At 41.9% G+C, this 25,830-nt stretch overlaps 2 protein-coding genes across 11 annotated transcripts in view; both read left to right on the top strand.

The window, feature by feature from the left end:
• VPS36 (vacuolar protein sorting 36 homolog) overlaps positions 1–3,421 on the top strand; it is a 33,416-nt gene extending 29,995 nt beyond the window's left edge. For all 4 annotated transcript variants that reach the window (XM_060129244.1, XM_060129243.1, XM_060129246.1 and 1 more), the window contains one exon: positions 50–3,421. In XM_060129244.1, coding sequence (XP_059985227.1) covers positions 50–143 — 94 coding nt within the window. In that variant the 3' untranslated portion in view covers positions 144–3,421. The remainder of the gene's footprint in view (positions 1–49) is intronic.
• A 4,352-nt stretch (positions 3,422–7,773) lies between these two features.
• The window catches only part of THSD1 (thrombospondin type 1 domain containing 1), a 49,235-nt gene continuing 31,178 nt past the window's right edge, over positions 7,774–25,830 (top strand). For 5 of the 7 annotated variants that reach the window (XM_060129240.1, XM_060129239.1, XM_060129237.1 and 2 more), the window contains exons 1-2: positions 9,617–11,296; positions 14,800–15,765. In XM_060129240.1, the coding sequence (XP_059985223.1) occupies positions 11,239–11,296; positions 14,800–15,765 (1,024 nt within the window). In that variant the 5' untranslated portion in view covers positions 9,617–11,238. Of the gene's footprint in view, positions 7,944–7,966; positions 8,297–9,616; positions 11,297–14,799; positions 15,766–25,830 lie in introns of those variants that run through there. The other 2 variants (XM_060129233.1, XM_060129238.1) reach the window with 2 other exon arrangements.

Raw genomic sequence — 25,830 nt, 5'->3', positions numbered from 1 at the left:
TGTGTTTCTGAATGGGTGGATGATGGTGTTTTTATCCCTTGACTCCTAGGTTGCTTCTTGCCGAGAAGATGGGCCATCTTTGCCGAGATGACTCAGTGGAAGGCTTGCGGTTTTACCCAAATTTATTTATGACACAGAGCTAAGAGTTCTGTATTTGAAATAACTTGTTACCGGGATACTTGCATCATGTAGAGGTTGTATGACATTGAGCTAAGGGTAAACCCTGATAAACCGAGAATTTACTGGAACTTCACAGTATAATATAAAACCCTTTTAATTTCTCCCTAAATATTATGATCCAGGAAGTTTCTTTAGGATAAATATAGGAAAATATAGAAAGATGAATGCCAATATGAATTTGAAATCATGCTACAGTTGTATAGAAACCCTCTGAGTTTAACTTGAAATATGGTGGATTTTAACTTGATCTTCAAATCTGACCATTTTTGAAAGAAGAGAATTTAGTTCATGGGGGAAGAAAGAGAGAAGTTGCATGTTTGGACAGGTTAGATCATTACTTTGGTGTGACTGAAATTCACCTGAATTATAAATGAAGTTTTTCTCTGCATTTAGTGTGCACATTTTGGGGGTTTTTCATGAAACAGTTTATACCTACAGTATAGTTTAAGAACCTGATGACATTGGAGCAGAATATCCAACTGCAGGATATCATCTGAGGCTCTTCCTAAGGGCTTTTAGAAGCAGCCATAGGCATGTCTTCAGCAGACCAAATAAAGCACCTTAAAAAAAAGAGAGAATTTTATTTGACTTACGTATCCATAATCTGACGAGTTTCTTTTCTTTTTTTTTTAAGTGATGATTTCATGGCTGGCATTTAAAGAATGCAACTATGTCATTTTGTTTAAAAAATGCTGTAGATTTTGAAAGTGAATGAACGAGCTGTATAGACATGCCTAGAGATATGGTTACAGATTTGGAAAGTAGACGGTTCAGGATTTCCCTAGGATTGTTGTGTGGGTAGAGGGACTGGCAGGACCTTTAACTCACTTTACAGGAACCTTGGTGCTCTTGTACCTCAAAGCCAAGGATGGAAAATACAGAGTGGGAACATAATATGTCTCCTTTTCCTTCCCTAAAGAAGGAGTTTCAGTGCTGAACTTTTAAAATCTTTCTATCATATTCTAGCAATATTTTTTCCTTTACCCCACACATTCTAAGTTGTGTGGAGAAACTGTCTCACTAAAAAGTATTACTGAGATAACAAAAACCGGCTAATATATTGAATCTAGATTGCTTGAGTTTTCCAGTGGACTGCCTGACTTTGTTACTGCTACGTAGCATACGGTATGTTGGCATTACCTCAAACTCAGGGACCCCAAAGGGACAGAAGGAGAACCCCTTTCTAAGACTGAATTGGCAGTGGAAGGTAGTGATGGGTTTTGGCCAAGCATCTAGAAGGGATAGTATCTGTACTGAGAGAACCTTTAAGACCGGGAGGTGGGGATACCCAAGCTCAGACCCTGGGACCCCTGAGATGTCCTCGCTGAGAGAGGTAGAAGGCCAGTGCTGGGGCCTCTGCAAATGCCCTTTGGGGAAGGTCCAGGGATCCTCAGCTGCGAACCCAGGAAATCCCTGCCATTGCAGCCAGAGTCAGTCCCTGATGCCTGTCACTGCTCTGCATCCTCCAGTGTCACGGGAATGTTGTGGCCGAGGCATCCCGCCTTAGTCTTTGTTTTCCGAACCTGTCACTGATTCCACGTTGTGATGACAGATCCCTTAATTCCCCCATCGCTCAGCCTCAGGTTTCTTTGGGGGGAAATTCAGTGTCTGGCTACCTAAGCCTTTCGGGCCATTGTTACGGTTGTTTGTATATCACTCCTCTCTCTGGGATGCACTCACTCTCACACTGCCCTGGCAAACTTGTATGCATACACACACACACGCACACACACACACACACGATATCTCATACACGCGATATCTCATCTGCCTAAGGCTTTTTAAAACTACACAGATAAATAATCTGTTTCACTAGTTGGAATGAGTTGCAACTAAGATTGTTTGAGCTACTGGGTCTGGCTCTAATGGTCTGAATTCATTACAGCAAACTCCTATAATTCAGAATATTTATTTACACTAGTGTGACAACACATGAACAAAAATGGAGCAGTCTGAATTGTATAAAGTGAACTAAAGAGGAAGAAAAGTGACATGGATATATTTTGCAAATGTCACATTAGTTAAAAAACAGGTATGAACGATTTTATTGTTTTAAAGTGGGCATTCTTCAGTTTCCAGACCTCTATATGTATATTTTTATCCTTTTTTTTTTTCTGTGTTTTTGCCAAATAAGGTGTCATTTTGGTCCTTTGTTGGTAGGGGTTATGTTTAAATACAACCAATCAGGCCCTAAGTGCAAAAAAGTTCTGTCTTGGTGCTTATCACTATTATAATATTATTTTTGCTTTTCTAACTTTGCTCTTAGGAGCATAAATCTGTTTGTAGCTTTATGGTAATAGAATATTTCTAGCCACATACTGTCAAAAATTTTTTTACATTGTACAAGTGAAGAATGTTTTCAGGGTTAAATGATTGGTATTAATATACACCAGTCATTTTGCAATTATCGCAAAATTTAAAAATGAGTTTTTCTAAACTTGGTGTTCGTTTTAAATACTCTTTGGAAAATATATGAAAATGATAACCCTTTAGTCAGAATAAGCCCATGTGTTAAGATTTTTTTCTTTTAGATTTTATAATCAAGAGTTCATTATAAACATTTATGACCTCAAGCTCCTACTAGTTTAGTTGTTTTAAAAGAATGGGAAATGGCTCACAAACACTTTATTTTTAATTCTTGATGTGAATTCCACTGTCGACTGACTGTGTGTGTTTGTGTGAGTGTACTGTCTCTTCTTCCCTGTTACCAGACTAAGCCGACCAGCATTTATCATGTCATCATTCTCATGCTCAAATACTTAAAATGGTTCTCCTTTGCCCGAGAGTCTCAGAGTTTCCACTGTGGTACGACAGAGTCACAGCTCAGAAGGTGGCTGGGTTTTAAGGGCTGTGCTGTGGATGGAATCGAGCATGCTCAAAATGATCCTTGAAAATCTATATAATCTTACAATTCGAATGCCTGGAGGGTGATACAGGGGTGTGAATATTTATGAATATAGTAAGTAAAATATATAATGAAAACTACATATCAACAGTAGACTTTTGTAGTACCAATAATTAAAACTATTTAAATGTTTCTTTTTTTCACTTTGCTGATAGGTATGGTTGCATTTATGTAAATGTATTGCTAATCCCATCCCTTATGATAGATCGTAAGTGTAAGCTCCACAGGGGCAGAGATTTTTATCTGTTTTGTTCATGGATGTGTCCTCAGAGCCTAGAGCGAGGCCTGGCACACGGTAAGCATTCAATAAATGTCTACCGAATGAGTGACCTCCAACGTGTATGCCTATTTATCATTTGGCTTCACTTTACCCTACTTTACCTCCCATTCAGTTCAATACAAAGAAACGTTTTTGAATACCTGTCGACTTTGTGTGAGGAACAGGGCCACTGGGGGATACAGAAGTGAATAAGATGCGGCCCCTGCCTTTAAGAGGATGGCCTCGTTGGGAAATAGACACATAGCAACCTTAGTTGATGATGAGACGACGTGTGTGCCGTGGAAGGGGCACAGGTACCGTGCTTGGAGGACAGAGGAAGAGGTCTTCAGTTCTGACGGAGGAGGCTCTGGGAAGGCCTCATGGGAGAGGAGAAGCTGGTGCACTAGTTTCACAAGAACCCAGAGATGGTCAGGGGCAGGCATTGGGTCAGAGAGCAACAGGAGGTCTGTCCCTTCCTGCACCTGGGGCACATTGTCCTTGTCCAGACTTCCCTTTGTTATTTCCTCCCATCCACCCACCCCCACCCCCAATAATCAAAACCAAACTTTGCTCAGTCCCACCTGTTCTGGAAAAATCTGTTTCCAGTACACAACTCTGCTATTCCTAAACTCCATTAAGAGTTATTGTCTCTCCCATATACTTGACTGTCTTTTGCCATGTTCTCTAATTGTTATCTTAATGCCGTAAGAAAACAAGAGAAATTGGGTTTCTTTAAGTTCAAGGAATATCATATAACACTTCTTTGGAGTTCCCACTGGCCTAGGTCAGTGATTGTACATGGTAGACTCCTAGTTAAGCATTAACTAAATTGAGTGGTTTTTGAATTATAATGTGTCATGAGTTGAGTCTGAAACCTAAGTCTGTATCCTTTACCCTCTTCCCTAAAGGCTTCTTATCCAGACTTGTCCGGGCTCAGCCTGTCTGAGATACACTGTCTTAACTCCGATTCCATGCATGGGCCATATCCATGATGTGGGAAGCACTCCAGAAAAGTCAGGTTAACACACATGTAAGATCTTGTTATCACAGTGTGAAAACTGAGTCATTCGTGTTCCTCCCTGTGTTCCGATAATCACGAGTCAGTTAAAGCTTGTCTCTCAGAGTATTATCTAGGGGGAAAAACATTTCCCCATTTATTTAAAGGGTGTATTGAAATAGTGAATACATTTTACACAATTTGCAAAAGATCCTTAGACCAGTCGCTCACTCAGAAAAAGAACTCAAGATATCTTGTCAGCCAGCTTGTTTTAGTTCAATACAGCCAAGACAGTACCACTGTTCTTTTGAAAGCTTTTTTCTTCACATCTATGTTGCCTTCTTTTATTTTATTTAAAAATATTTTTTAAACATCTTTATTGGAGTATAATTGCGTTACATTGTTGTGTTAGTTACTGCTGTATAACAAAGTGAATCAGCTATACATATACATATATCCCCATATCCCCCTCCCTCTTGCGTCTCCCTCCCACCCCTCTAGGGGGACACAAAGCACAGAGCTGATCTCTCTGTGCTATGCAGCTGCTTCCCACTAGCTATCTATTTTACATTTGGTCGCGTGTATATATGTCAGTGCCACTCTCTCACTTCATCTCAGCTTACCCTTCCCCCTCCCCATGTCCTCAAGTCCATTCTCTACATCTGAGTCTTTATTCCTGTCCTGCCCTTAGGTTCTTCAGAACCACTTTTATTTATTATTTATTTATTATTTTTTTTAAAGAAGATGTTGGGGGTAGGAGTTTATTAATTAATTTATTTATTTTTACTGTGTTGGGTCTTCGTTTCTGTGTGAGGGCTTTCTCTAGTTGTGGAAAGCGGGGGGCACTCTTCATCGCGGTGCGCGGGCCTCTCACTATCGCGGCCTCTCTTGTTGCGGAGCACAGGCTCCAGACGCACAGGCTCAGTAGTTGTGGCTCACGGGCCTAGTTGCTCCGTGGTATGTGGGATCTTCCCAGACCAGGGCTCGAACCCGTGTCCCCTGCATTAGCAGGCAGACTCTCAACCACTGTGCCACCAGGGAAGCCCCACTTTTATTTTTTTTTAGATTCCATATATATGTGTTAGCATACGGTATTTGTTTTTCTCTTTCTGACTTCACTCTGTGTGACAGACTCTAGGTCCATCCACCTCACTACAACTCAATTTCGTTTCTTTTTATGGCCGAGTAATATTCCATTGTATATATGTGCCACATCTTCTTTATCCATTCATCTGTCGATGGACACTTAGGTTGCTTCCATGTCCTGGCTATTGTAAATAGTGCTGCAATGATTATTGTGGTACATGACTCTTTTTGAATTATGGTTTTCTCAGGGTGTATGCCCAGTAGTGGGATTGCTGGGTCATATGGTAGTTCTATTTTTAGTTTTTTAAGGGACCTCCATACTGTTCTCCATAGTGGCTGTATCAATTTACATTCCCACCAACAGTGCAAGAGGGTTTTGCCTTCTTTAGAAAGGATTAAACTATCTTAACTGTCCAGTAAACAGTAATACAGTTTGGCGAGTATTCTAATTAAAGCAATAATGACCAAGCATCTCAATAAAGCTCTTATTTAAAAAATGACCAAGCACATTGATCTGTGCATTTGCACCTGGATTTAGGCACTTGCACTTGGGTTTCTAGGAAGAGTGTGTGCCTGAAAGATCAACACTGAGCTAGTCGCTTTCTATATGTTTCACTCAGTCACCACAAAACTTCAATATAACTATTATTAGATGCCTTTGACCGTGGAGGAAAGGAGGGCTTAAGTATTTGCCCAAGGTTACAGAGGCAGGGCTGGACTTAATCTCAGCTGTGTCTAACTCCCACTCTTAAAATGAGCTTTTGCTTTCAAAACCAAAAATGGCAGGGCCTGTATTCAAAAAGAGTTCTAACTTGAGTAATAGATGTTGGACTAGAGAATTCTGACGGTGAAATTGGATGATGACCTTTGCCAACTAAAAATGGTCACTTGCCACCTGTCTCTACAACGATTAGGTCACTAGCCCCGGCAGTCACTGACCTTCAACATACCCTGAAAGGAGTTCAGGGTGGAGATCAGGAATGAGGCACTCTGTGCCCTGGAAAAACCTGGCAGAACAGGCATCAGATAGTTAGATATTTTCAGGAGAAGATTTTAGGAGCCCAGTTGCTTGCATCTTATATCCAGAAAAGCACTAAAATCATTAACAGAGACATCTGTGGCTGGTGACGAGGAGCATCCTTCCTGTGACTAGCAGCAGGCCTCTGCCAAAATGTGCGCTCGGTTGCAGCATCCCCCCCTTGCACACAAATCACACATACACTGACCTCCCATCCCCCCTTCACACAAATCACACATACACTGACCTCCCATACCCTACCTCTTCGGAGCAGCTCTTCAGGGCTATCTGAGAGGTGTATCCTGGGCTTTAGTCCTCATTTTGCTCCAAATAAAACTTAACTCACAACTCTAACGTTGTGTACTCTTTTCAGTCCACACCTTAAAGCCTTTTTTGAAACTTTGGCTGGATTTAATTAGTACTGCTAGCATTATTTGACAAGATGGGTACTTTGCAAATTTGGTACCTCTGGTAAACTCTGATAGCTCTGATAATTGAATACTTGTGCTACTTTTAAAAGATTAAGTAATAGATTCAAGGACCTGCAAACGATCTAAGAGTTAAAAACTGAGGTGAACTTTACAAGCAGTGAAATACACAGATCTTAAGTTGGATGTTTTGACAAATGCATAATAAATCCATGTGATTCACACCCCAACCGATAGAATGTATACATCATCTTCCAAAGTTTCCTGGGGCCTCTTTCCAATCACCTGCTCCTCAGGGGCCACCAAATCTGTGCTACGATTTCTGTTCCCACACATTGGTATGTTAATGGTAAACTGTATTGCACTTTGCAGCCTATTCAAAAACAAGCACGGCTGCTAAGGTGGAACTCTATTCTCTCGTATTCTTTTAAAAACACAACTTTAACACTTCTGGATTAGAGTTTTAAAACTATGTGAAATTAAATAACCACTTCTGACTCCTGAGAAAGAAAAACGAAGATGCACTTTACCTGAACTGTTCTCTTTTGAACCTCTTCAGTGACATTCGGGAAACAAAGTTTACAGCCCACCTGTTATACCACTTCCATGCCTGACTTGTGGTCCCCCAAAAGACAATGACACGGGGGCGGAGGGGGGAGAAGTGATGGATCGGAAATGCCGGGAGAATGCCGGCTCGCCCTTAAACCCGGCTCCCGCCTGCGGGCGGTGGGTGTGCGTGGCTGGCATCCGCGTCCCCTCCCCGCGGGCCCTGCCCGGCCGCGCGTTTCCTGCCGGGTTTCCCGTCCAGTAGCGGGCCAGCCGGGCGCGGGCAGGGAAGGATGCGCTGCCCAGAGCGGGCGGGGCGGCCCTCGCAGGCTCCCGGAGCCCCCCCCACCCCGCCCGCCGGGTGCCGCCCTCCTCGCGCCGTCGGGGGCGGACCCGGGCGGGGCTGCGGGAGCGGCGCGCGGGGGGCGGGGGGCGCAGTCCCGGGACGCGGGATGCTCGGTACGCTGCCTCATCGCGGCCCAGGCCACTCGCCTACCTCGCCACCTCGCCCGCCGGTCCCAGAGGTAAGAAGAGCGTTCCGGAAGCGACCCGGCGGGAGCTCCCGCCGCGGGGTCCCCGGCGGCTCCCGGGACCCTTCCGCCCCACGCTCCCCGCCGCCGGAAAGCACTGGTGGACGGGACCGTTCTCTCCACGCACCCGGTCCCCTTCCCTCGCTCCTTGGTGCTCAGCCCCCAGGGACACGTGTTAAAAAGTGTCGTCTCCGCATCTCTGAGTCCCGACTTCAACCTGAACTCGGCGCTCTCCTGGCGCAGGTGTGGCCGAGTGTCTGAGGCTGACCGTAGATTGATGGGTGTTGAGTCCGAATAGTTGGGACCCTTGAAGAACAGCTTCTGGGAGACTCTGCGTTTCAGAACAGGTTTGCTTCTTTCCATAAAGAAATCCTTACTGGGATGCAAGCAGTATGAGATATGTGCCTTGCAAAACGGTCCTCATTTTAAGAGATGTTGTGCTGGGGGACACCGGCAGCCTTAGATTTCCAAGCGTAAACTTGACTCGCAGGCCTGGCGAAAGCTGAGTAGATGTGGGGAGTGCACAGCTGAGTAGATGTGGGGAAGCAGCATCCAGCCCGTGGGACCAGGCGTATATTCGCCGATTGGCCCGAATATATATTAATACAGCCCGTTTACACGAGCCGTTTTGGAATTAGCGATTTCCTCCTATTAAATATTACTATTAGATATACACTCGAGCGTGTGCATGTTTGTCAGAACGGACAAGATCACTTTGCTTCTTTTTGTTTTTCCTTTTATTCTTTCATAAATCGTTGGTCCCATGGTGTTTAGCATAATTCAGTTTCTTTTTCTGTAGCTCTGAAGACACTATAGGGGATACAGAAGCGTGTATCTTAGCTGATTTCAGCAAAAACATGGGATCTGAGCTTAGTGTGGTGCCCTTAGCCACTGAGAATATTCACAACTTCCTCCTACCCTCTAGCTGATACATTTAGAATTTGTCTATAAACGTTTATGGGTGTGAATGCTATATGGAAGTTTTAAAAAATGTGTATAAAGTATACCTAAGTTCCTATTTTCTCAAAATGATTCTCAAGCTAAACATTGTAAGTAGCCAGTTGTGGTATTGGGAACACGTGTTGGAAGAAAATAGGCAAGCAAGGTTTAAAAAAAATTAAAGAAGCATGCTGTTTTCTTTAAAACAACAACAGAAACGTAGTGATTTTTTACCCGGCATTCCATTCCATTCTGGGATGCTCTGTTAACATCTTCAAATTAGTGGTTGAGCTAGTGAAAAAAAAATCAGCATTAATTTTCAAAAGCTTGAGAGCATTAAAAAAAATTCATATTATATAAACCATATTATGGCTTATAAAATAAGCAGCCTGTTTTCAGGTAGCCTGGATTATCCTGTAATTCCATTTCCATCCAGCTCTAAATATAGATTATGACACTATTCTGTTTTACTAGTCTTTTTCATAAGAAAGAAAATGTGTTATAAACACAAAATCAGGGGCTTCCCTGGTGGCGCAGTGGTTGGGGGTCCGCCTGCCGATGCAGGGGACGCGGGTTCGTGCCCCGGTCCGGGAGGATCCCACATGCCGCGGAGCGGCTGGGCCCATGAGCCGTGGCCGCTGAGCCTGCGCGTCTGGAGCCTATGCTCCGCAACAGGAGAGGCCACAGCAGTGAGAGGCCCGCGTACCGCAAAGAAAAAAAAAAAAAAAAAGAAAGAAAAAAAAACACAAAATCAGTTGTGATTAAGAACTTCTTTAAAAAATGGTTGTCATGGGGAAGCAAGCAATTTGGGAGAAGCCAGTACAACTTCTGGGGGCCAGGGATAGCTTGTTTCTCCTTACTTCAATTACTGAGTAGCAGTGACTAAAAGGAAGCATTTTAATTGCCCTAAGTGCCCACACTTGCCTGGGAGATACGATGATGCTCACCTGCTGTCTTTGGTCAGGTTTCCCAATTCATATTCAAGGAAACGATTGGGTCAAATCCATGCCTAATTCCAACAAAACTGAATTTTCTTTTTTTTTTTGTTGGGGAGGGTGGGAGCCTTAATCATCTGCATGATTACACTTCCTATCTCTGCTTCTCTTTGAGGAAGTACAGCATTTCCTTTGCTCAAACAACTCCTACAGAAAGAAAGCTAATAGAGACACACCAATTTCCTTTCCATTGAATTTTTGATTATTTCAGTCAGTCCTCTTAATTCCCTTAATTTCTGTCTTATCCGAAGGGATGTGATGTACGTATATTTGGAATATAATATACTTATTAAAAACAGATTAACTGCATAATGGAGGGGAATGTAAACATTAAGAAAATATATATTTGTTTTATGTTTAGTACCCCATAGTTTCCTAGACTCAAGTTTCCTAAGACTCAAGTATGAAAAATACTGGCTCTTAAATGCCCCGCATCTTATTCTGTTGTCTAATAGTCTGTTTATATCAAAATAAGTGCCTCTTCTCACAAATCATTCTGAACCACAGGCCATCAAGGCCTTCCCTGCCCTCCTAGGTGGTCTGGGAAGATTGCTGCATGAAATCATCCATCTCCTGATGGCATGCCAGCCAGCAGCAACAAGTACTGGAAGGCTGACAAAGATGATAGCTGTTACTTGTTTTCTCTTTAGAGTGCCGTAACCAAGGGAAGTCTGGACCACCTGGAGTTCACATTTAATTGCAATAATCTAGGTATATATATTTTTAAAGGTTTGATAGTTTTGATATAGCTCCTAGGCATTCAGAAATGAAGCAATCCAGAGAACACACCAATTGTGCAAGAAGGACAGTGTTCATAAACCCATTTGTGGAAGCAAGGCAGGTCTACACAGCACGATGCAAAACGAAAGTTTGGCAAAACTTTAGTCAGTCGATTAACTGGCATATTAACTCTGCCAAGCACATAAATATGTGAAGATATAACATTATCCAGGTTGGCAGGGAGCTTTGATGAAATTAAGCAGAGAACAACCAACTCTCCACTTAAGGATGTGCTAGAAAGGTAAGAGACGCGGTGTTTTGCAGATAGTCTTGGTGTTGGGCAGACCTGAAAGTTCTTAGCAGGTGAGCTATAATGGAAGGAAAGGACATGTAAATTACAGATCATTTCCCTGGGGGAACAGTAATGTCCTTGCTGTTTTCTTTTCAGTATTAACTAGGCAGTTTGACTTCTTAGAATGGTTTTGTCATCTCAGGATTACTATTTTATGAATCACACTGAACAGAGCCAACGTCTTTTTGAAGTTCTAATTGCAGGTGTTTTTGAAGAAAAATTCACCATTTGGATGTGAGGAAGGACATGAGGAGACCAAAGACCTGGGATTTTGCTGATCAGAATGAAACAAATGTTGAAAGACTTCTCAAATCTATTGTTGGTGATGCTCTGTGACTATGGTGAGTGTTGCGTGTACTTATGCTGTGGGTACCAATGAAGAAACATAAATGGAGGCATTATAAATGCATGGATGTCGATGCCCCTACGTGAAGGAGGTGGGGCAGGGACTACACTGCAGTGCCTTTTAAACTGTGATTCTTGCAACCCTGGGTTCTCTTAAGGTTCTGCGTTATTATTTCAAATTTCACTTTAAATACACTCATTTCACAAATTGGAGACAAGCATGTTGCCCTCAGTTCTCTTTGATTGATTTCCTAGTATTTCAGTATTATATGTTTCAACTTCACTCACACACACAGGAAGTGATGTTTTATATGTTGGGGTTCTACATGAGATTTCACTTGACAAGAGAGTTTGCTGCTGGAATACCTTTGGAACAAATCTGAATTTCAATCCTTGCCAGTTGTGTGCCTTTGTCTAGTTTCTAAATCTCTTTCTGTACCAGCAGCAATATTGAGAGGGTTGTTATGATGATAAGATAAACTCAAGAATGTGAAATACCTGAATGTCTGAGCACATAGTAGGTGCTTAATGTTAGTTTTCTTCATTCATCTTGATTCAACTAAAAATTCATTTCTCAGAGAGTTTTATGCAACTACTGAACCAGTAGATTCAACCACATAATACCCACCAGTTTTCTTTTGATGATTTCCAAGTATTTCAGACATCTAAGAAGTTGGTGGTATGAGAGTGGAAACTGTTTTCAAATTGATGAAGAAATTATTATTCAAGAGACAGAGAATCCTGGCTCATGTAATATCGGTTGGATGGACCAGAGTGTGTACTGTTACTTTTGTCCAGTGAGTCTCCTCCCTCAGTCTTTTATTTTTTAAAAGTTTATTTAAACAAGAAGACACTTGACTTGCAGAAAACCAATCTGGGATCATTTCTTTTAAAGTCCTTTATCCCTACTTAAAAATAGGTTGCTCTATATGTAACAGCCTCATTCAAAAAATTATAAAAGCTTGCTTTGTTTCATAATGATAAAGACATCAAAAATTTCCATTTAAACAGTCTGCAAGGACATTTGTTATTGTTGAGAGCAGGTTATCTTACTGCAATATAAAAATAAAAGTTGATTGAGCATAAATAAAATAGAGCATACAAGTTGAGTACAAAGGCTACTACTGGAAAAGGAGGTATTTTCATAGACCTGGATTTTTTTTTCTTCTCCATTTGACTTTGATCAAAATATACCATTACCAGTTAGTGTTTTTTCTTTTTTAAAGCAACATGCTTATATTGAGACACCAGTTCCTTTAAATACAATAAAGGAATTTGGGGAGAGAGGAGATGAAAGAATGGAGAAAACTGTACTGTAGTAGTCAGGATGTGGTACAACCAAATTGTAGTTTTCTAAATGAGAGTGTATTCTTGCCTGTAAAAGCAAGAGTTTGAGAGTAAAGCAGCAAGTTCCCTCTTCAGTACACACCTCCTTTCTGCTGCTGTTGGAACCCATCCGTTGCATCTGTTTCCTCGGTTTCCAAAGGGCCATGTGTGTCTCTTTCATCGACAGGCTGCCCATCAAATCAGAATCTGATCTGCCTCATCGTTGTCCCTGTCACTGACAATTCATTAGTTAACTAAGTGCGGTGTGCCTCTCTTAAAATGCATCACAGAACCATTCTGCCCCATCAGATTCAAATGAATATGAGCTTTGTTCTCGGTCCTTTGTTCTCAGCAGTCCTTCCTGGGCTACTGTGAGTACTGGAAGCTCTTCAGCCACCTGTTCACAAAAAAGTATCAGGTCCACTCTGAACTAGCACACAAGCTGCACCGAAAGCAGCCGCCTTTGGATGAGTTGTCTCCATCCAAAAGGGAGTGTCCCTCAATTTCTGTACTGACTAAAATGAAACAAACAAAAAAACCAACTTTATCCTATTAAGGTTTTCAAGCAAGTGCTGATTAAGCATTCAGGTCTATCCAAGTTTTATATATTTTATTTCACCTCGTTAAATAAGAAATGGGCGAAGTGCTGAGCTAATTAAAACAAACCTTTATGCGCCAGTATTTTCATGTGCTGATTCTAATAATCATTTTTTATACCTTTGAATGGTCTATTTTTAAAAATTTTTATTGGAGTATAGTTGATTTACAACGTTGTATTGGCTTCTGCTGTCCATCAAAGTGAATCATCGAATAATCACTGACTGAGTATATTTAAAGACTACCAGCCCAGACAGCATATTGTCCTTTGGACATATATGATATGTACACATTATTATTATTATTATATTAATATAATATTATGTTATATTATCATGTATATATAAGAAGACTCATAAATTCATACTTACACATGTTGTTTTTCAAACCAAAGGGCACTGCAGTTCCTTAAATCTAGAATGTTTCTTACCCTAGTCACAGGCCAGCTGATTGTTGCATTGCCAAACTCTGTCTCCTTTGATATGTATTTGGATAGGGTTCAAAATAGAAACAGGGATTCTTGTGTGTCTGTGCTCTTCCCACTCTTTACTTCAGCTGCTCTGATGGGTCTCTTTTTAAAAAAAGATAGAATTGATCCTAACAGAGTGACACTTGTGGGCTAGTAGTCATCTGTCCTATCTAGGCCAATAGCAGTTACTGTAATGTCAGTAAAATTGCTAAGGACAAGCTTAGCTATTCCATAAATGTTCACTCTATCCCTTGAATAACCCATGCAGGATAGAATGTCAACATTTCTTATTCATCTAAAAATTTCTGCCTTATACAAAGGAAAGGCACTGTTTCCTTTACTCGTGAAAATGCTCAAGCACTTGTCTTGAATGTCAGAAAACAGTAACTTAGAAGTTCAGTTGATCGTTGGACAACACAGGGTTTAAGTTAAGGTTAAAGGCTCTGATCTTCTGCACAGGTATAATCTATAGTCGGCCCTGTGTATCTGCTGTTCCTCTATATCTGCTGTGTGTATCTGCGGATTCAACCAACCACAGATTGTCTAGTACTGTAGTACTTACTACTGAAAAAATTTGTGTGTGTGTAAGTGAGCCTGTGCAGTTCAAGCCCATGTTGTTCAAGGGTCAACTGTATATTTAGGGTCTCCCATTTTAAGTAATCTAGAGCAGTGCGTGTTGTATCATTTAAATCAGGCTTTCTCTCATTTCACTGTAAATCCATTTTCCCCAAATACCTAAACACTTCAATATGCCTAAAATGAGAAGAGTCAAGTGTTGGATTTTTATGAGACTGGTCAGTTGTTACTCTTGCTTATTAGGTTTTCATCACTGATGTATTACCTTGTTGACTGTTGTGAATTCAGAGTATTTACCACTAATTCATTATTTTCAACAAAACCATGAAAAATGGAGATGAAGGAACAGAGCCACTTTAGAATGGAGGCAGCTCAGGACCCAGCTCCCAGAGTCAGCACTCAGCAGCATTTTGCATCATCCTCGGCTCAGTTCAAACTTCTCTCGTGTCTGAAATGCTGTTTCCATCGATGTCACCAATAGTGCTGCTCAGATATTCCCTTTAAAAACCTACTCTGACCATTTCCTTTCAGTTCTTGGAGAAGCTGAATATCTCCTTCTGGGGGAACCGGGCCATGTAGCACTAAGCAACAGGACAGTGTCTGTGGATTTCCAGTATTTGGATGGCGCCAATGGGACGCTGAGGAATGTCTCTGTCCTGCTGTTGGAGGCCAACACCAATCAGACTGTTACCACCAAATACCTCCTGACCAACCAGTCCCAGGGGACCCTCGAGTTTGAGTGCTTCTACTTCAAGGAGGCCGGCGACTACCGGTTCACGATGACTCCGGAAGCCACAGACAGCAGCCCTCCGGTCCCCTGGTGGGAGAGGAGCGCCTTTCTGAAGGTGGAATGGCCTGTCTTTCATGTTGACCTGAACAGGACATCCAAGGCAGCTGAAGGCACCTTCCAGGTGGGCCTTTTTACCAGTCAGCCGCTGTGCCTGTTCCCCGTGGACAAGCCCGGCATCTTGGTGGATGTCACCTTCACCAACAGCCTTCCGGAGGCAAGGATGAGTCCGGGCCAGCCGCTGGAGATAAGGGCTAGCAAGAGGGCAGAACTCGCTCAAGGCCAGTGGGTTGAGTTTGGCTGTGCACCTGTGGGGCCGGAAGCCTATGTCACCGTGGTGCTGAAGCTGCTCGGCGGGGACTCGGTCATTACGTCCACAGGCCCCATTGACCTGGCCCAGAAGTTTGGATATGCACTGGTGATGGCGCCAGAGCTCACCTGTGAGTCCGGGGTGGAGGTGAGGGTGCTGCCCCCGCCATGCATCTTTGTCCAAGGGGTGATCGCTGTCTTCAGGGAGGCCCCCAGACGCCCTGGGGAAAGGACCATCCGGTTGGCTGAAAACAGTCTGACCTTGGGAGAAAGGAGAACAGTATTCAACTGCACTTTGTTTGACGTGGGGAGGCATAAATACTGCTTTGACTTTGGCGTCTCAAGCAGAAGCCAGTTTTCTGCAAAGGAGAAGGAGTGCATGCTAATTCAGAGAAATATAGGTTGGTATTGAGATTTTAAAGCACATTTTTTTAAATCAAATTGGCGCCTTCATGCAATCAAATTATTATTTTGAATTTAGGTGAACTTGATTTTCTATGAACGGTACCATCATTTTTATGGTTCACTCCCCATAATGTCCCAAATGGCATTAGCATCCTTATCTGAAAAATGAAGAGTACTGGTTAGCATACCCAGCGCACTCCTAACTAACTGCTCCAGATCTTAGTTTCCCCATCAGTAAAGTGGGGATGATAAGAGTATCTACCTCAGAGAGTTGTAAGAATTGAGTGAAATTAATGTATACAGTTCTTAGCACAGTGCCTCAGGTAAGAAACAGTGATAAACGTCAGCTATTATTACATTGTATTTTATTTGTTTGTTAATTTAATTTTTATTTTATATTGGAGTATAGTTGATTTACAATATTGTGTTAGTTTCAGGTATACAGCAAGATGAGTCAGTTAGACATATATATATATATATCTCCATTCTTTTTTCAGATTCTTTTCACGTATAGGTTATTACAGAATATTGAGTAGAGTTCCCTGTGCTATACAGTAGGTCCTTGTTGATTATCTATTTTATATATAGTAGTAGGTATATGTTAATACCAAACTCCTAATTTATTCTTCTCCCACCCCGACCTTTCCCCTTTGGTAACCTTAAGTTGGTTTTCGAAGTCTGTGAATCTGTTTCTGTTTTGTAAATAAGTTCATTTGTATCATTTTTTAGATTCCACATATAAAATGATATCATATGATATTTGTCTTTCTCTGCCTGACTTACTTCACTTAGTGTGATCATCTCTAGGTCCATCCATGTTGCTGCGAATGGCATTATTTCATTCTTTTTTGTGGCTGGGTAATATTCCATTGTATATATGTACCACATCTTCTTTATCCATTCCTCTGTCGATGGACGTTTAGGTTGCTTCCATGTCTTGGCTACTGTAAATAGTGCTGTCATGAACATTGGGGTACATGTATCTTTTCGAATTATGGTTTTCTCTGGATATATGCCCAGGAATGGGATTGCTGGATCATATAGTAGCTCTGTTTTTAGTTTTTTAAGAAGCTTCCATACTGTTCTCCATAGTGGTTGTACCAATTTACATTCCCACCAACAGTGCAAGAGGGGTCCCTTTTCTCCACACCCTCTCAGCATTTATTGTTTGTAGACTTTTTGATGATGGCCATTCTGACTGGTGTGAGGTGATAACTCGTTGTAGTTTTGATTTGCTGTTCTCTAATAACTAGTGATGTTGAGCATCTTTTCATGTGCTTTTTGGCCATCTGTATGTCTTCTTTGGAAAATTTCTATTTAGATCTTCTGCCCAGTTTTTATTGATTTGTTTGTGTGTTTTGATATTGAGCTGTATGAGCTGTTTGTACAGTTTGGAGTTGGTCGCTTCGTTTGCAAATATTTTCTCCCATTCTGTGGGTTGTTTATTCGTTTTGTTTATGGTTTCCTTTGCTGTGCGAAAGCTTTTAAGTTTAATTCGGTCCCTTTTGTTTATTTTTGTTTTTATTTTCATTACTCTAGGAGGTGGATCCAAAAGGATATCGCTACGATTTATGTCAAAGAGTGTTCTACCTATGCTTTCCTCTAAGAATTTTATAGTATTCAGCCTTACATTTAAGTCTTTAATCCATTTTGAGTTTATTTTTGTGTATGGTGTTAGAAAATGTTCTAATTTCATTCTTTTGCATGTATTTAAAAATTCTGTTATTACATCATATGGCAAGTCCATGGCAGGTATGATCAGAATTCAAAGCTAAATCCCAAATTGTAATTAGTAGCTTTTCACTTCCTCTAGAACGTCCTCAAGCATGTCTCTTTCCTCTTACCTCCTTCATTTTAAGAACGAAGCCTCTTTAGTGAGAGTTCAAAGCAAGATTTCTAAAAACTTCTTTTTTTTTTTTTTTTGAGGTACGCGGGCCTCCCACTGCCGTGGCCTCTCCCGCTGCGGAGCACAGGCTCCGGACGCGCAGGCGCAGCGGCCATGGCTCACGGGCCCAGCCGCTCCGCGGCATGTGGGATCCTCCCGGACCGGGGCACGAACCCGTGTCCCCTGCATCGGCAGGCGGACTCCCAACCACTGCGCCACCAGGGAAGCCCCTAAAAACTTCTTTAAATTTTGAATTCTCTGCATAACGCCCTCCCTAATCACAAAGAAGTGGGGTTATTACAATTCCATCCATGCCCCAGGCTCCTCTTTGCGTTTCTTTCCCTTTTCCTGGGTGCGAGCCTGGCCCTGGCAAGAGGTTAATCTGGCAGGGATTGTCCTGATCGTTTACACGTGCTCTTATTTCCGTCCCCGCTAAGCCTGTGCTCCCTGACGGCCCCAGCCTCTGAGCAGCCTCAGTGCCCCACGTGTTTCTTGCTCCAAATTCACTCACTCCTCCTTAGAAGTCCCTTTCCTTTGACTCTTTCCCCACCCACTGGCCACTTCCCTGCTTGCACTTACCTCTGCCTCCAGCCTAGATTCCGTGGCCCATCCCCTTAATCACTCTCCGACCAATACCCTAAACGCCTCTGCCCCCTGTCTTTCTGATTGCACCCAGCCACCCCCCCGGCTCTGCGTGAATCCAGCCATCTGCCGGCCGCCCATGGCACCCGGGCAGGCCGGGCCTCCACCCTTCCCTGGGCCCACCGTGCTGCCCACCATGCTACTCACTGTGCTCCTACCCTGCACAGCAGCTCTTGCGGCCCTCTTCTGCTCTCCTCCGACCTCACCCGCGCCCCTGCCTAACTCTCTGAGCTGACTTGCTCCTGCCACACAGAGCAGCGGGAAGCCATCAGGTGCGAGCTCCCTCACCCTCCCACCAAAATATCCGTAAGCCTGCAGGCAGCCATCCCACAATCTCCCCCTCCTTTGCTGTCCCCAGGGAAGCAGTGTCATTCCTCCAGTACAAGGTCAACCCTCCCCTCCACTGGGGGTCCCAGCCCCTCTGCTCTATCAGGAACCTTCTGTTAATCATTATTCCCCTATCTCCTCCGCCTCTAACTGTCCCTTCTTTACTGGTTCATTCCCATCAACTTCGAAATGTACTTAATTGTCTCATCTAAACACGAAACAAAGTCACCCCTCATCGCCTGTTTCTCCCCCAGAGCACAACCTGTTTCTCTCGTCTTCCTTTTATAGCCCCGGTTCTTGAAAAACCCACCTGTACTTTGGGGTTTATTTCCTCACCCCCATTCACTTTTCAACCCACTCCAAACCCGTACCCCTCCCCTGCAAATGCTCTCACTAAAGCAGCCAGCGAATGACTTCCAGGTCCCAAACTCTGGGGATGCTTTCCAGTCCGTATCTTCGTTGACCTTGATTCTGTGACATTACACTTGCCTTGTTTACCTCCTACCTCCCTGGCTGTTCCTTCCAGGTCTCCTTTGCCGGCTGGTTCCATGACCCCACCGCATCCCTTAAGGCTTGGACTTCTGCATCCTATACTAGAACCTCAGCATTTTTCACTCTTCACACACTCGCTAGGTGATTACTGTCCTGATGCTGGTGACTCCATGCTGGTATCTCTCCCCCACATCCAAGTGCTGAATAGCTGTCACCCCCCAGATGTCTCCCAGGCACCTCAAAAGCAGCGTACCTGGAACTGGACTCATCATCTCACCCCCTAAACCTGCTCCTCAGTACAGGACTCCACCTTGTCTCATTGTTCAAACCCCAGACCCAGGAGGCTTCCTCTTCTTCACTTCCTATGAATAAATCACTAGGTCCTATGGATTTTGTCTCTTTAAAAAGTCTGTGTCTCAATCTCTGCACGTTTCTCCATTTCCACTGATACCGCATGGTTCCCTCCCTCCGTCCATTTCATTCTCTCAAGGCAAGCCATAGAGGGACTGTTGAAAATTCAGGTCAGCTGAGGCTATTCCCTTGCTGAAAACTTATCAGTCACCTCACTTGACACCTCACTCTTATGAGGATGGGCATCCACAGATGGGCTGGAGACTGGGCAACTCTCCTCCCACCTTCACTTGGTTAACATTAACCCGTCCCCCAAGTCTCCTGGATGACTCTTCCTCAACCCCAGACTAGGTAAACTCCCCACTGTACGCTGGCCCAGCATCCTTAGTTCCTCTTTCATGGCATTTATCACTTCTGTCATTGCTTGTTCAGGGTCTTTCTCCCCACGTTTCTTCCCTCCCCCACCATGCCCCCAGATTGGAGAAGCTCATTTGGCGACAGAAGCCGACTTGGGCTGCCAGGAAGCTATTTATGATCCTTATTTGGCCCGCTTTGTACACCTGCCACATTAATAGATACTCAGTACATGTTTATTAAAGTGAAAATTGCACTCTGATGTCTCAGCTAGGTATCAGTAGAAAAACAATTATGTTAAACTAATCATTCAAGATATGCTTGCCATTTCAAAAAGAATTTATTGCTTAGAGGGAAAAAAAATTCTAATTGACTGAATTTAGTGGAAACAAACCAAGGAGAGTAAAGGAATTCGGGCCACGTGATGAAAGACCTTGGGAGCAGGAGGTCTTTGTGTTGGTTCTCCCTGGGAAGGGGCAGAACAGGGAGTGATGCTCTGTGTCTAGGCTGAGGGTGCTCAGGGCTCCCTGTGGGGCTGCAGCAACTAGACACGACCAGGCAGTAGGGCTGGAAGCAGTACCTCGAGGGGCTAAGCATTCCTGGAGACCCCAGATTCTCTGTGTGGCCGCCCAACAGGGACTCTGGTTAATCAGTGAAATTGATGCCACTGGTGGGAAACTCAGTGCCTTTGTGTTTTTAGTATAAAAGTTTATAACTAAATCGAGTTCTTTTCATTTTCCATTAAAATTGACAGCTCTGACCAGTAAAGACTGGTTTTTTTTTGCCAAATGGCATCATTCAGGAACCCCATTGAACCTACCATGAGGTGTGACCCACCGACTCACAATGAATTTCTCATTAGTTCCTTTTGGAAGGGGAATAAAGGGTTTGATATGTTTGTCTCTTTTACCAAATATGTCTTAGGACCTTAAAACTGTAAATACTGATTTACAGCAAAAAGATGTCAAACATGATTATTTGTGACCTTCATTTATCCTACTTAGTATGAATGTCCATGTGTTTGTCTGCAGAAGCGTTAATGTGTGTGATTATGGGATGCTGCTAGGGGAGTGTTAGTAATATCTGGCACAGGTGCTGTAATAACATGCAAAAGTCTAAATTGAGAAATTCTAAATTCTGAACTCATCTGCCCCAAGGTTGTCAGATAAGGGATAATGGACCCTGCATCTCAATGCAAAATATGTATTTAGGGCAAAGTTGAGAATTAATGATAGAGGGTATAAATTCATAGTCACATAATTTTTTTTACTTAGTTTTTTTGACAAGTAAAAATTGTATATATTTAACACACAGTTTTCTTGATAATTTAAATTTGTTGGCCATCTTCTTGTTTCTCTGATTAGATGGTCTTGGTTTTCCTTTACAATGTGACTGAACAAGAGCTTTTTACCAAGAAGAGGAGTACTGTCATCCTGTCATTTGCTTCTTATTTGCAGGTGCTTAATTATTGTATCATCTTTAATTCTTTGCCAGAATCTTTTTTTTTTTTTTTTTTTTTTGCGGTACGCGGGCCTCTCACTGCTGTGGCCTCTCCCATTGCGGAGCACAGGCTCCGGACGCGCAGGCTCAGCGGCCACGGTTCACGGGCCCAGCCGCTCCGCGGCATGTGGGATCTTCCCAGACCGGGGCACGAACCCGTGTCCCCTGCATCTGCAGGCGGACTCTCAACCACTGCGCCACCAGGGAAGCCCTGCCAGAATCTTTATAAGCCATTTGTCCACCTAATTCACCTAAAACTAGAGAATATAATTTAATATAAACAGGCCCTTATACTGTATGTGAATTTCTGACATAATAACATTTATATAGTGATTACTTTGCACCAAGAACTGCTCTCAGTGCTTTATGAATATTAACCCATTTAATCCTTATAATAACCCTATGAGTTAGGCTTATTGTATTGTCAGTTTGAGAGGTGAAGAAATGAGGCACAGAAAAAGGGTAAGTAATTTTTCCAAGGTTGGTGGCTTACCCACTACTGGTGGTTAGACTGGCTTGAGCATTTGCTATTCCCACTCTTCCATGCTGGCTCCCATATAATCATCTATCAATCTAGATATTAAACAATATGAAACTTTTAGATCAAAAAGCTCCAGTATTTTCCTCCTCATCTCATGGGTTCACCTTGTGCTTCCCACCCCTCCTGAAAGACATGTAACCCACTTTGGAGCCCGCTGGCCCAGGCATAAGCATGGTTGGTCTAATATGAATGAGCCTGTGCGGGGCACAGAAAACCTGGACTGCTTATCCAGGTGCCTTTGTTCCCACTGTGGCTTTTGGCTACTTACTCATGTCTATAGAATTTTCTTTCTTTTTTTGTATATTTTATAATAACTTTATTTTTTTAATAGAATTTTCTTCTAAGGACGTTTTGTTTAGTTACTTTAGTCTCTTGAGTGAAATATCTTGCAGATGTGAATATTTCATGCTCTGTATTCCTTCAAATATTCTTGGGAGTGGAAACAAATCTCCCTTTTCTTGTTGCAGACACATTTTGCTCATTCAGAATTAATATCCTCTAGAGTGGCCTGAAAGGCATTTATCCTGGTCAAACAGGTTTGTTAACGCAGTGGGAGGGCATGTATGGACATCTAAACAGGACAAAACAAAACAGGCTTTCATTCATGAAGTAAGGCTACTGTTTAGAATAATGTCATCTTATTCTTCATTTGTAACATGTGAACTATAGCTGGCCAATGAGTTCCTGTTTTGCCAAGTATTTTCCTCCGTGTTATTAACAGAAATCTTCAGGGAACAAATAGAAGTATTTAAGGCATTTTAAAAATTTTGGCTGATTAAGTCTGTTTATTGCTTTATTTGAGTGATTTCCCTTGTTTTCTGTTCGATTAATTTGGTTTAGCAGTAAAAGAACCTAAAACTTAGTTTAAATGTTTATTTTTTAAATTGTTGATGATCCTGCCAGCCATAATTTTACTTTCAAAGGAAAAAAACACATTTCAAAGTGAGATTTTTGACATTAAGATTCATGCTTTCATCAAAACTTTGATTTTTTTTGTTTCCTGGTGCCCACTAATGGAATTTTTGTTTTTAGTTTGACAAATGACTTTATGTATTTAAATAATGTCTATGTAAAGTAAAAGAAGAGTTAAGAAATAAAAAAAGGATTCTCAGCTTCTGTAATTCGACCTCTTGTGGTCTTAAATATGAGCACAAGAGAAGGATAAACTACGTATTGACTTTTCAATTTAGATTTCACAGTGGTGGAATTACCAGTAGATTTTTCAAAAACGAAATCACAATACTTTAGCTCAGAGAGACTTACTATGAGATTCCCAAAGCTTTGCAAGCACGGGGAGCTCAGTGTCTGAACAGCTCTGAAGCTCGAGGACAAAGCTGCCTTGTTGTTCTGCCATTTGAGGAGCCACAAAGTGATCTGGGAGGCACAGAACCAACATTGTGTTCAGCTGGACCTCTGGGTGGAACATAATTACCACACCTCAGCTGATGTTGGTCCAGGACACTGGTTTGTAATGCTCCCACCCTTGTGACAATCCGAGACTTTTAATTGCTCTAAAGAAGTCATGTGCCACGACTCATTCCAAAGATTGCACCACTTGGCTCACCTGAGAATGTAACTGCCCTGCACGTTTTCCGTATGTTTTTGTAGTGCTTTGTATACCCTTGACTGCATTGTGAGTTTTTGTCCATAACGATGAAGAGAGACTTTTAGGCAGAGGATATCTTGTGCCTGGTGTGGGCATGACCTGATAGGTCTTGGGATTGGATGGGTGCTCACAGAGAAGGGACTTAGGATAATTATTTGTAGGGAATTATTCAATTATTCTCTCTGGCAGTGATTACTTATATGCTTGGAAGAGATGTTTGCATTTGTCAATCAATAATGACTGTTCTGGGAATGTTTTGTAGTATGTATTTTGAAGCTCTGGTGTTAGTCGCATCCCTATTTATGGTTGTTAAGGCTGCTGGCTGAATTGACCCTTTGGTCATTATGTAACATCCCTCTTTATCTCTGGTAATACTCATTGTTCTGCAGTCTGCTTTGTCTGATATTAACAAAGCCACTCTAGTTTTCTTTTGATTAATGTTTACAAGGTATAACTTCTCCCACCTTTTTCCTTTTACCTATTTATGTATTTATATTTATAGCGAGTTTCTTCTAAACAGCATATAGTGGGGTCATGCTTTTTTATCCAGTCTCACAAACTCTGTCTTCTAATTGGTGTTTAGATTATTTATATTTAGTGTAATCATTGTATGGTTAGATTAGGATCTACCATCTTGGTAGTTGTATATATTTTCCATCTGTTCTTTGTTTCTTTTTCGTCTTTTCATCTGCCTTCCTTTGGATTAGTTGACTATTTTTTATGAATTACTTTAACCACACTATTGGTTTATTATTCATACCTTAAAATATTTATGAGTGGTTGTCCTAGAGCTTACAGCGTACATTTTTAATTACGCTCAGTCTACCTTCAGATAATATCTTGCTTCATGTATAGTGTAAGGACCTTATAACAGTACAATTCCAATTCGTTTCTCCCATTCTTTGAAGGATTGTTATACATTTTACTTTATATATGGTATAAACACATAATACGTTGTTACTGGTTTTTTCTTTTTTTGCGGTATGCAGGCCTCTCACTGCTGTGGCCTCCCCCGCTGCAGAGCACAGGCTCCGGACGCGCAGGCCCAGTGGCCATGGCCCACGGGCCCAGCCGCTCCACGGCATGCGGGATCCTTCCGGACTGGGGCACGAACCCGCGTCCCCTGCATTGGCAGGCGGACCCCCAGCCACTGCACCACCAGGGAAGCCCCATTGCTACTGTTTTGCTTTAGATCATCAATTATATTTTAGAGCATTTAAAAATAAGAAGTAAATTTTATCTTTACCTCTATAAATGCTAATTCTAGCACACTTCATTCCTTTATATTGATGCAGGTTTGCCTGGTATCACATTCCTTCTGCTTGAAGAATTTTCTTGGAACATTTTTTATAGTGAAGGTCTGTTGGTAGAATTAATTAATTCTATTAATTTTCATTCATCTGAAAAAGTCTTTACTTTTCCTTCATTTTTGAAAGATACTTTCACTGGATATGGAATTTGGGGTTGGTGATTTTTTTCTCCAGTACTCTAGAGATGTCACTCCATTATCTCTGGCTTGCATGATGAAAAGTGTGCTATAATTCAGATTTTTATTCTTCTGTATGTGATGTAATTCCACCTTGCCCCCTCTCTCCCTCCACAGCCTTCAAAGTTTTCTATTTGTTTTTAGTTTTTAGCAGTTTGTAGTGTGTTTAACTTTTTTGTTTGTTTGCTTTTTTGTGTTTATACTGCGTCATGTTTTCTGAGTATCTTGGATGTAGTTTGGTGTCTTTCATTAATTTTGGAGAATTCTTGGACATTAGTCTCTTTTTCTTCTGGGATTCTAGTCATATGTATGACAGACTATTTGATATTGTCCCACAACTCTTGGGTATTCTGTTCTGTTTTATTCACTCTTTTTTTTTCTCTCTCTCTTTGTGTCTCAGTTTGAGTGATTTCTGTCGATATATATTCAGTTTCACTGTTTCTTTCCTCAGCTATGTTGAGTCTGTTGATGGGCCTCTAGAAGGCATTCTTCATCTCTGTTGCCATGCTATTAATTTCTAGCATTCCGATGAACTCTTTTTAGTTTACAGTCCTCTGATGAAAATTTCCATCTGTTCATGCATCTTATTCACATTTTCCACGAAAACTTTAACATATTAATCATAGTTAATATCTCTCTCTGATAATTCCAATATCTGGGTCACATCTGAGTCTGGTTATCTTAATTACTTGGATATTTTATTGTTTTTTTCTTGTTTCTTTGTATGTCTCATAATTTTTGGTTGAAAGTTGGACATTTTCTTAGAACAGTAGACACTGATAAATAGCATTTATACCTGGAAATTGGCATACCCTATTTATGCTAGGACTTTAGTGTGGAGATTGGGTCAATATAATAAGGAATTGAGCTGTGTTTG

This window comes from Lagenorhynchus albirostris, chromosome 18, assembly GCF_949774975.1.
Source record: "Lagenorhynchus albirostris chromosome 18, mLagAlb1.1, whole genome shotgun sequence".
NCBI lineage: Eukaryota > Metazoa > Chordata > Mammalia > Artiodactyla > Delphinidae > Lagenorhynchus > Lagenorhynchus albirostris.
Note: the sequence above shows the minus strand (reverse complement) of the source record. Positions and strands in the feature narration are given on the sequence as shown.